Source organism: Heterodontus francisci, chromosome 6 (assembly GCF_036365525.1).
Source record: "Heterodontus francisci isolate sHetFra1 chromosome 6, sHetFra1.hap1, whole genome shotgun sequence".
Lineage (NCBI taxonomy): Eukaryota > Metazoa > Chordata > Chondrichthyes > Heterodontiformes > Heterodontidae > Heterodontus > Heterodontus francisci.
Window position 1 is genome coordinate 6385898 of NC_090376.1, and position 12150 is coordinate 6398047.

General features: G+C 44.7%; 1 protein-coding gene across 1 annotated transcript in view; it reads left to right on the forward strand.

Annotated features, from left to right (window-relative positions):
- Nucleotides 1–12150, forward strand: part of inppl1a (inositol polyphosphate phosphatase-like 1a) — a 236145-nt gene that overhangs the window by 174946 nt on the left and 49049 nt on the right. The window contains exons 9-11 of the mRNA XM_068033038.1: nucleotides 34–184; nucleotides 4332–4438; nucleotides 7295–7397. Of these exons, the coding sequence (XP_067889139.1) occupies nucleotides 34–184; nucleotides 4332–4438; nucleotides 7295–7397 (361 nt within the window). The remainder of the gene's footprint in view (nucleotides 1–33; nucleotides 185–4331; nucleotides 4439–7294; nucleotides 7398–12150) is intronic.

Here is a 12150-nt window from a genome sequence, read left to right on the forward strand (position 1 = left end):
AATGATCTGAACGCTTATTTTCATGTTCCTCAGGTGAAACTGGATGTGAATCTGACCGATTTAACAAAGATTGGTAAATCACAGAAGTATTCACTCAGTGTGGATGTGGAGGGGGGAAAGCTGGTGGTAATGAAGAAATCCAAGGACACACAGGAGGACTGGAATACATTTACACATGATAAGAGTAAGCAGGGAGCTATTTATTGTGATATATGATTTGGGTGATGTTTGGGGCCAAGTACACTAACACTATCCTGCTGCCTAAGTTTTCTACCTAAGTGTTGTGAATGTTTGCTACTATGCTGAGTAAGTTGGTTGGTATGAAATTAATATATACCCTGCATATGTTATAGTGCGAGTTAGATAAACGCTCCCTGTACACTTTCAAATGCTCCCATGGCAGATACAGTATGGATTTGGTAGAGTAAAGCTCCATCTGCACTGTCCCATCAAAGACTCCCAGCAGGTACAGCACGGGGTTAGATACAGAGTAAAGCTCCCTCTACACTGTCCCATCAAACACTCCCAGCAGGTACAGCACAGAGTTGGATACAGAGTAGAGCCAGCTCTTCTCCACACCCCACTGCCTGATTGCTCAGATCATAGAACATATCACCAGCTTGCTCAGGTTTAGTTACAGGCGGAGGCTGTTGAGTCTCTCAGAGCTGTTCTGGCATTCAGATAGATCATGGCTGATCCATTTACCCACTTGTACTTCACATCTCGATGCCTTTTTGTGATCTTAACAATATCGGTCCTAAAATTAGAGCTATGATGAACCAGGCACCTAGTTTCAATCAATGGGGAGTGGAACTTCTCCCAAAAGCCTGTGGATTCAGGGGATCAATTGGATTTTTAAAGATTGTCAGCTCTTTCTGGGTTTCCCCACCAGAGGAAATAGGTTTGCTTCTTCACTGTTACTGGAAAGTGCTGATCACTCCTCTCACCCCAGTCTGCTGCCCTTTTGATAAGGATCTTTCGTTGCTGTCTCAGTTACACTACAATCTTTCGACATTTACAGTCTGTAATTAGAAACAGAACTGTGAATGGCTCGAGGGGAGGGGAGTTCTTTTTGCATGGAAAGAGGCATGTACCACAGGACATGCACGATGCCAATATCATCACCCTCTATAAGAACAAGGGTGGCCGCAGTGACTGCAACAACTACCGTGGAATCTCCCTGCTCAGCATAGCGGGGAAAGTCTTCGCTCGAGTCGCTTTAAACAGGCTCCAGAAGCTGGCTGAGCGTGTCTACCCTGAGGCACAGTGTGGCCTTTGGGCACAGAGATCCACCGTTGACATGCTGTTCTTCCTTCGCCAGCTACAGGAGAAATGCCACGAACAACAGATGCCCCTCTACATTGCTTTCATTGATCTCATCAAAGCCTTTGACCTCGTCAGCAGACGTGGTCTCTTCAGACTACAAGCAAAGATCGGATGTCCACCAAAGCTACTAAATATCATCACCTCATTCCTTGACACTATGAAAGTCACAATTCAGCATAGCGGCGCCTCATCAGACCACTTTCCTATCCTGAGTGGTGTGAAACAGGGCTGTGTTCTCGCACCCACACTGTTTGGGATCATCATCTCTCTCCTGCTCTCACATGCGTTCAAGTCTTCAGAAGAAGGAATTTTCCTCCACACATGTTCAGGTGGCAGGTTGTTCAACCTTGCCCGTCTAAGAGCAAAGACCAAAGTATGGAAAGTCCTCATCAGGGAACTCCTCTGCTGATGTTGCATTAGCATCCCACACAGAAGAGTGTTTGTAGAGACTCATCGACAGGATTGTGGCTGCCTGCAACGAATTTGGCCTAACCATCAGCCTCAAGAAAACGAACATCATGGGACAGGACGTCAGAAATGCACCATCCATCAATATCAGCGACCACGCTCTGGAAGTGGTTCAAGAGTTCACCTATCTAGGCTCAACTATCACTAGTAACTTGTCTCTCAGTGCAGAAATCAACAAGCGCATGGGAAAGGCTTCCACTGCTATGTCCAGATTGGCCAAGAGAGTGTGGGAAAATGGCGCACTGACACAGAACACAAAAGTCCGAGTGTATCAAGCCTGTATCCTCAGTACCTTACTCTACGGCAGTGAGGCCTGGACAACGTATGTCAGCCAAGAGCGACGTCTAAACTCATTCCATCTTCGCTGCCTCTGGAGAATCCTTGGCATCTGGTGGCAGGACCGTATCTCCAACACAGAAGTCCTCGAGGCGGCCAACATCCCCAGCATATACACCCGACTGAGCCAGCGGCACTTGAGATGGCTTGGCCGTGTGAGCCGCATGGAAGATGGCAGGATCCCCAAGGACACATCGTACAGCGAGCTCGTCCCTGGTATCAGAGACATGAAGTCCTGTGACGTTGATCACAAGTCGTGGGAGTCAGTTGCCAGTGATCACCAGAGCTGGTGGACAGCCATAAAGGCGGGGCTAAAGTGTGGCGAGTTGAAGAGACTTGGCTGTTGGCAGGAAAAAAGACAGAAGTGCGAGGGGAGAGCCAACTGTGTAACAGCCCCAACGACCAATTTTATCTGCAGCACCTGTGGAAGAGCCTGTCACTCTAGAATTGGACTTTATAGCCACTCCAGGCGCTGCTTCACAAACCACTGACCCCCTCCAGGCACTTACCCATTGTCTCTCGAGACAAGGAAGCCAAAGAAGACAGATGATGCAGTGTAAAAATCCTCTGGATTTTTTTATTAAGTTGCAAAGACAGCAATGAGAATGGATGAAAATGAAAGCTATTCTGTGACCTTGTCCTATCTACACCACCTCCTTTGTCATCTCTTGCCCCACCCCTGCTTCATTTGCTTATAACCTTTTACATTTCTAATATTTGCCAGTTCTGAAGAAGGATCACTGACTTGAAAAGTTAACTCTGCTTCTCTCTCCACAGATGCTGCCAGACCTGCTGAGTATTTCCAGCATTTCTTCATTTTATTTAAAATGAAAGCTTCAGTTTCCTTGGGGAAGCTTGCATTGCTGGTCCAGGGTGCTAACGTTGTGTGGCATCAGAGGCTTGCTTGACAGCCACTAATCATAAGAACTAGGAGCAGGAGTAGGCCATCCGGCCCCTCGAGCCTGCTCCGCCATTCAATAAGATCATGGCTGATCTTTTCGTGGACTCAGATCCACTTACCCGCGCTCTCACCGTATCCCTTAATTCCTTTATTGTTCAAAAATATATCTACCTTAGCTTTAAAAACGTTTACTGAAGTAGCGTCAACTACTTCACTGATAAAAGTCATGCCTGATGGAGTACGTGTTCTCAGGATGTGGGCAATGGTGGTTAGGCCACATTTATTACCCAGCTATAATCTATTGAGCTGCCATCAAGTATGGGTTCGAAGCACAGGTCTGTGTAAGGATATTACCAGTTTGATTAAATTCAATTTATGCGGTTGGAACCCATTATCAGAACCACTACACTACTGCACCCCTAGCCTAGCGATGCTGATGCTATTTGTAGCACTCTACTAGTACTACCCTGGCCAGCTCTTTGCAAGCTAGATGAACGATTAAATCAAGTCCCTGTTCCAGTGAATGTCAAAGATATCCAGGAAGAGGAGTAGGGGAGTATCAGTTTGTATCAGCAACTCATAATATCTTTAAAGTAATAAGAATGTTGATATTAGGTTTGATATCTGGCTTTTGAAGCTCCTGCCTTCCTGGTTCAGCATGCTCGCCTCTTGCACTTGGGCCTGAGAGGTTTGGACCTGGCCTGCACTGATTGGATGAGCATCAGTAAAACAAACACACCTGGGGTTAGAGTCATAGAGTTATACAGCACGGAAATAGGCCCATCGTGTCTATGCCAGCCATCAAGCACCTATCTATTGTAATCCCATTTTCCAGCACTTGGCCCATAGCCTTGTATGCAACGGTGTTTCAAATGCTCATCTAAATACTTAAATGTTGTGAGGGTTCCTGCCTCTACCACCCCTTCAGGTAGTGTGTTCCAGATTCCAACCACCCTCTGGGTGAAAAACTTATTCCTCAAATACTCTCTAAACTTCCTGCCCCTTACCTTAAATCTATGCCCCCTGGTTATTGAGACCTCCGCTAAGGGGAAAAGTTTCTTCCTATCTATCCGCTCAGTGCCCCTCATAATCTTGTACACCTCAATCAAGTCCCCCCTCAGCCTTCTCTGCTCTAAGGAAAACAACCCTAGCCTTTCCAGTCTCTCTTCAAAGCTGAAATGCTCCAGCCCAGGCAACATCCTGGTGAATCTCCTCTGAACCCTCTCCAGTGCAATCACATTCTTCCTATAGTGCGGTGACCAGAAGTTATCAGTGAATTCATTTTTTCTTTTCCTATCAGTTCGGCAGTTGATAAAGTCACAGCGCGTCCACAACAAGCTGGGAATAGTGTTTGAGAAAGAGAAAGATAAAACACAAAGGAAAGATTTCATCTTCGAAACTACAAGGGTGAGTTACCCAACTACAATCTTCCTGGTGGTTATTTGTTCCCAAGGACCCACCTTCAGAAGGAGTTCACGTGAGGCAAAATGCTTGACAGCAATAACTTAAATTTATATAACACCTTTAATAGAATAAACTGTCCCAAGACACTTCACAGGTGATTATTAAGCAAATGTGACACTGAGCCACTTGAGATATTAGGACAGGTGACCAAAAGCTTGATCAGCGAGAGAAGTTTTAAGGAACGCCTTCAAGGAAGAGAGAGAGGTAGAGGGGTTCAGGGAGAGTATTCCAGAATGTAGAATCTAGGGAGCCAAATGTACGACTGCCAGTGATGGAGCGATTTTATTTTTTTTGGAGCCCAGATCAATAAAATGTAGTGTGAATAAAATCAAAGACCCGCTATTGAGTTCAGATTAGAAAAGGGGTCCGATTGTTACACTCCTGTCATATGTTATTGAAGAAATCAAAGTGGCCCGTTTAATAATTTTGTTACAAAGTGGGACACAGAAACAAGTTGTATTGTTTTGAGATGCTAGAAACATTTTTCTTTGTCAGTTTTTATCAGTTGCACAGTTGATGCATTTGTGGACTCCTGTTCAGCCCTATCTCACTCAAGTGTGAATCAGTCTACTTGTCAAACAATGGGAGAAGGATATGTGAGGATGTTATAGAGTCATAGAGTTATACAGCACAGAAACAGGGCCTTCGGCCCATGTCTGTGCCGGCCATCCAGCACCCAACTATTCAAATCCCATTTTCCAGCACTTGGCCCGTAACCTTGTATGCTATGGCGTTTCAAGTGCTCATCTAAATACTTCTTAAATGTTGAGGGTTCCTGCCTCCACCACATCTTCAGGCAGTGCGTTCCAGATTCCAACCACCCTCTGGGTGAAAAAATCTTTCCTCAAATCCCCTCTAAACCTCCTGCCCTTTAGCCTAAATCTATGCCCCCTGGTTATTGACGCCTTCACTAAGGGAAAACGTTTCTTCCCATCAATGCCCCTCATAATTTTGTATACCTCAATCATGTCTCCCCTCAGCCTTCTCTGCTCCAAGGAAAACAACCCTAACCTTTTCAGTCTCTCTTCATAGCTGAAATGCTCCAGCCCAGGCAACATCCTGGTGAATCATCTTTGCACCCTCTCCTGTGCTATCACATTCTTCCTATAGTGTGGTGACCAGAACTGTACACTGTCCTCCAGCTGTGGCCTAACTAGTGTTTTATACAGCTCCATCATAACCTCCCTGCTCTTATATTCTATGCCTCAGCTAATAAAGGCAAGTATTCCAAATGCCTTCCTAACCACCTTATCTACCTGTGCTGCTTCCTTCAGTGATCTATGGGCAAGTACACCAAGGTGTCTCTGACCACCTGTACTTTTTAGGATCCTACCATCCATTGTATATTCCCTTGCCTTGTTAGCACTCCCAAAATGCATTACCTCACTTTTCAGGATTAAATTCCATTTGCCACTGCTCCACCCATTTTACCAGTCCATCTATATCTCCCTGTAATCTAAGGATTTCCTCCTCACTATTTACAACACCACCAATTTGTGTGTCATCTGCAAACTTACAGATCATACCTCTCTCATTCACATCTAAATCATTAACGTTCACTACAAACAGCAAGGTTCCCAGCACCGATCCCTGTGGTACACCACTGGTCACAGGCTTCCACTCGCAAAAACAGCCCTTGACCATTACCCTCTGCCTCCTGCCACTAAGCCAATTTTGTTTTTAATTATTTGTTCATGGCATATGGGTGTCATTGGCAAGACCAACCTTTATTGCCCATCCCTAATTACCGTTGAGAAGGTAGTGAGCCATCTTCTTGAATTGCTGCAGTCCTTGTGGTAAAGGTACTCCCACAGTGCTGTTTAATAAGGAGTTCCAGGATTTTGACCCAGTGACAACAAAGATACAACCAATATATTTCCAAGTCAGGATGGTATGTGACATGGAGGATTATTGTATTAAGCTAATGTAGCAAGAAGCTCTTAATTGTTAAACCTCTGGGCCAGGCTGTTGTACATCCAGGTATTGGGTAGTGAAGTTAAACACCTAATCCTAAGAGATGTGGGGCCATTTAAGATAGAGGCAGGGAATGCTTTACCTTAAAAAAGAGTATACAGACCTGAAATTTGTACCAGGTCCAATCTTGGAAGATGTCTGCCACTTAATGTACGCAAGTAGGGCGGCGCAGTGGTTAGCACCGCAGCCTCACAGCTCCAGCGACCCGGGTTCAATTCTGGGTACTGCCTGTGTGGAGTTTGCAAGTTCTCCCTGTGTCTGCGTGGGTTTCCTCCGGGTGCTCCGGTTTCCTCCCACATGCCAAAGACTTGCAGGTTGATAGGTAAATTGGCCATTATAAATTGCCCCTAGTATAGGTAGGTGGTAGGGAAATATAGGGGACAGGTGGGGATGTGGTAGGAATATGGAATTAGTGTAGGATTAGTATAAATGGGTGGTTGATGGTCGGCACAGACTCGGTGGGCCGAAGGGCCTGTTTCAGTGCTGTATCTCTAAACTAAACTAAAAAAACCTAAATTACATCAGTGTGTGAGGGATCTTCTTGGTCTTTCTGTCAGTCGCATACCATGTGTCTGATGTTCCGTTCAGAATTTTAGCTCTGACATTCCTAGAGATCAGAACAATAAAATATAGCGATTGAAATTTGTGGCTGTTGATTAAAATAAAATCAAGTAATTTTGATTTCAAGAACAGCAAAAGAAACCTTGTAAACTAAAACAACTGGGAGTGGGTTTAAAGTTGATAAATCTTTATAAAAGTTTTTCCAAGCATTTTCAGCAATGACCTTGTCAGCCTTTAAAGTTGTGATTCTTTTCCCTTGTTCAGAAACGAGAGGCATTTTGCCAACTCCTACAACTAATGAAGAACAAACATTCCAAGCAGGATGAACCAGACATGATCTCTATCTTCATCGGCACCTGGAACATGGGTAAGAACTAGAGAGAAATCATCTGGCATTTCACACAAGCCAGCCTCCCAGTCTTCACAAAACTATGTCAGTTTGGTTCAGTTGATAATTCTCTCTCCTCCAAAACAGAATCCTGGAGTAGAATCGTACAGTACAGAAGGTGGCTGTTCAGCCCATTGTGTCTGTGCAAGCTCTTTGAACAAGCTATCCAATTAGTTCCACTATGCCTGCGCTTTCTCCTTGGGTCTGAAAATGTTTCCTTTTAAAATATTTATTCAGTGCCCTTCTGAAAGTTACTGTTTGATCTGGTTCCACCACACTTTCAGACAGCGGATTCCAGATCAGCATAACTCACTACTTAAAAAAAAAAATCTCCTCATCTCCCCCTGGTTCTTTTGCCAGTTATCTTAAATCTGCATCCTCTGATGTCTCATCACTGGAAACAATTTCTCCTTATTTATTCTATAAAGCCCTTGTAATTTTGAACACCTCTATTAAAACTCTATTAACCTTCTCTGCTCTAATGAGAACAATCCCAGCTTCTCCAGTCTCTCCACATAACTGAAGTCCCTCATCCTTGGTACCAATCAGGCAAATATTGGAACTGGGTGTAAGTCCCACCCTGATGGAGCTCATAACCTAATGCAGTTCTGTGGGAGGTTATAATCCTGCATTCACTGAAATCTCACCCAGCCAGGAAGAAGCACCAGAATATTCAGCTGGGCCTTCGGTTTCAGAGCATTATATCTGAAGTGTTTTGAGTTATTTCTCAGATGTTACCCGCACTACATAAATACCTTTCTTCTAGCGTTGTGAACTTTGTGCCTAAAGCTTTGCTCATCGGCGTTAGCCTGTGTTACTCGTAATACAACCTGGGGTCCGTCTCGACTACCTCCCTTTCACCTACGACTCCCCCTTCAAAAAAAGGAGACTGGGTGACTCTGGAAACTTTAGGTCTGCTACCTCAGTAGTTGCTAAACTACTGGAGTCTGTACCACAGGATGAAATTACGAGTATTGGAGAAGCAGTTAATCCAGTCAAGTTGGTACGAATTTCTAAAAGCCAACCTTCTAGGCTTATTGCAAGAACAAGAATGCAACTAGGAGATGATTACCCAGCTTTGATACAGCACGACTTGCATTTCTGTAGCACTTTTCAGGACCTCAGGATGTTTTCAGGAAAACCCTATATGCCAAATGGGAAGTATTTATTTCATTGATGGAAACTTACTGTTAACTTTTAATGAAAAATCCTACACGTTAACTTTTTAAAAAAAAAAAACTAGCAGCCAAGATGGCCACTGCAGTTTACATGTGAAACACCAGGAGATTGGACTGGAGACAAGAGTCTAACAGAAGCTCAGCCAGGACAATGGCTTGCCCTAAGTGATTGAATGACGTAGAATGGCTTTACATTTGAAGTGGAGCAGTCAAATGAGCTCCCTTTCCTTGACGTGCTAGTTGAGAAACCTAAGGGGTTCTCTATCACAGTCTACTGCAAACCTACCTTCAGTGGTCGGGGATTCTTACAGTTCCATGCGCTATAAGTTTGGCCTTATCGTCAACCTCTTAAATAGGGCCTGACCTACCCTGATCAGACCATTTCTCGCTGTATATTGCGCAAACGAGCCTAAGACCATCATTTTTGGCCCTGAAAAGTGCCCACTCTAACCTCAAATTACCCTGGAAGGATAATGTATCCCAAAAATTTGAGCAACAGGTGAAGCTAGCTGTTCCACGTTGCTACTGTGCAGTAGCAACACGAGTGGTGTTCACCACTAACAGGATGCTGCTGTCAAGCCAAAAAGACGTCCTGCCTTTCACACAAATGAGTAATGTGATGTATGAATTTCAATGCCAGTGTGATGCTAGGTTTATAGGCCGTACGCCCCAAAGACTGGCGGATCGTATCAAACAACATGTCCCTTCCACTGCTTGCAACGGGCAAGGTACGTGCCGTACCCAACCAGCCCGTGCTTGTAAAATTCAAAACGGTGTCCAACATTAGATGTGATTCCATGATTGGACAACATTTGCTAAATAATTCTCAGTGTGCTAAGAATTACGTTGACAACCAATGTAAGATTGTCAGTAGGGCTCGCAATGTGGCGTATTTGCGCGCACTGGAAGATACATATATTAATACACTAGGCCCTGTTCTTTGCAGCGAAAAAGAACATGTACAAACACTACGCCTGTTTCAGCTGAACAAAATAAGTGACAGCCATTCACGGGTTCATTCCTCAGGGCAGTGCCTTGACCAATCAGAGTCAAAGTGCGTGGTTTAAATTTCAAATAGCAGTTAACTGTCAGTCACCGTAAACTGGTGCATTCTCCATGGCAATGCCTCTACCAATCAGAGTTCAGTTGCCAACCAATCAGCATTCATACAGTATAAAGTTGTTTTACTTTGGTATTCTTACGGATTGCCCTGCTGAGTGCAAGACTAAAAGCTTCAACAACATGCCTCTATTTTCAGCAATACTCTAGAATGGGATTATCCGCATGCCATCAAGGCCATTTCCACCCATTGACTTTGAAAGAGACAGCCCCTCCAAGTGTGGATGGACACCCTGGGGCATGTAGCACCTGAATTTCATTAGAAGATTCCACAAAAAAACCTCTTTGGAAACAAAGGGGATTGATAGACCCTGGTGACTGCCGGCTTATCTCTGAGGAAACTAAGGTTTTGTGATGCAGACAGACAATAACTGAGGGTAGAGCAGCAAAGACGGCAGCTGCTTCCCCGTGTCTCTTTTTCTATCTCTCTTCTCCCCCCCCCCCCCCCCCCCCTCCAGAAATTACGAAAAGAACTGGCTGCGACTTGGGGGAACCTCTTCCAAGCCTACAGACTGCTACAGCCAGCACCCAGGGGAAGAGAATGAACAACCAATTCTGCCTAGATGAGCCCTGCGCAAAGCAAGCCGACTGCAGTGCACCTGGACCATCGAAGACTTCAGCTTCAGCCAAGGACTATTGGATTTACAGACTGTATTTAAGCTCCATTTATTCTGGACTTTAATCCAACCACCAAATCTGTAATCTCTTCATGTGTGTGTGTGACTCTCGTGTGAATGTGTGCATGAATGTGTAACGTATTTTAAATCTGGTTAGAGTGTTAAGTGTAATAAACTTAACTCTTGTTTAAACTCAAAACCTGTCCGATTGGTTCTTTGTATCACTTTGGAGGAATGGTACAACACTCACTCAGGTGGTAAGCACAACCACTGTTTTTTAAAAAAAAAAGTAATAAACCCTGTTGCAGTCAAACAAGAGAAGGGCGAGAGGGAAGCCTCAGACCTCCCCTTCTCACGTGGCTGTAACAACATCCAAAAGCGCTCTACAGGCAATGAAATACTTCTGAAGTGTAGCCACTGTTGTAATGTAAGGGACGTGACTGCCAATTTGCACACAACAAGGTCCCATGGACAACGATGCAAAGTTGGTTGAGCTAGGACACCAGGGGGAACTCCCCTACTATTCAAAATAGTGGCAGAGGGATGTTTACCATCCACCTGAGAGGGCAGATGGGCTGCATCTGAAAGATGGCACCTCTGGCAGTGTGGCATTCCCTCAGTACTGCTTTGGGAGTGTCAGCTTATATTATGAACCCACAACCTTCTGACTCCGAGGTAAGAGTGCTACCCACTGTGTCACAGCTGACGCCTGTTGAAATTAAATTTGAACCTGTGTTTTTCTTTTTCTCCTCTTATTGAATTGGCAACTGCTGCAAATGAATAATTGATATTGGAAGCTCACAGTGTGGAGGGATCTGAGGTGCAAACCCATATTCCTTCGCGATCCGTGTAGTGTTCCTGAAAAGAAGCCAGATGTTAACTGGGACTAGTGGCATGAACCTGACATTCTGGGTAATGCTGCACTGGTACATAATTTAATATTGCTATGCCAAGAGAATTCAATACCTGTGTTGGAGCAAAACCTTTATCAGTCAGCATTACAGTTTGCATTATTGAGTTATGGGATGGCTCAATTCACATGCATGCAGCAGGGACTGCAATCGGTGTTCGAGAAATTCCTGAGTCTATCCTTATCTCAGTAACCCTCTGTCAAGTGAGATGTGGGAGGAGAGCTGTTTGTTTTATCTTTGTGTCTGTGATAATTCTTTTATGTAAAGAACAGGGTTTATGCTTCAGCGGGTGTTGTATGTTTGGCTATTTTCCTCTGTCTATTTTAAAATTCCCTAAACATTTTGAGAATCAACACTAATCGATAATCCCTATGCACTTGCCTGCTTCTTGGCTCAGTTGGTGAATTTGCTGGCCCTAAAGGCCAGGAAGGCTCAGGTTCCATTTCTGGTCTGTGCTCAGTTAGCTGAACTCGGCCTGGTCGCAGTTCATGGTTCCACAATTAGCCTCAGTTTCCTCCTTGGCTGAGGAGGGGTTGGAAATCAGCTGGAGTCCCGATTCCTGGCTGTTAGCTGGTGACTCCTGCCAGGAGCTGCTTTTGTTCTTAGCTAAAGTGTGTACAAGTGTAAAAATCCTTTCCAGCATGAAGAAAGGAGACTTGGGTGAGATGCTGGAGGTCCATGTTAGAGTGGAACCTGACTCCCAGCTAGTGTCAGTGCCTTCAGGGGTGGTGGATGCACACTATCTCATGAAGCCGGCCAAACTACCTAGGACAAGGGCAGCAGGTATATGGGAATACCATCGCCTCCCAAGTCTAACTTTGAGTGTGAACTTAGGACTTTGTCTCCCCGCACCGATATGATGGGCCGAATGGCTGCCTCTGTGCTGTAAATTTTCTATGTTTCTATG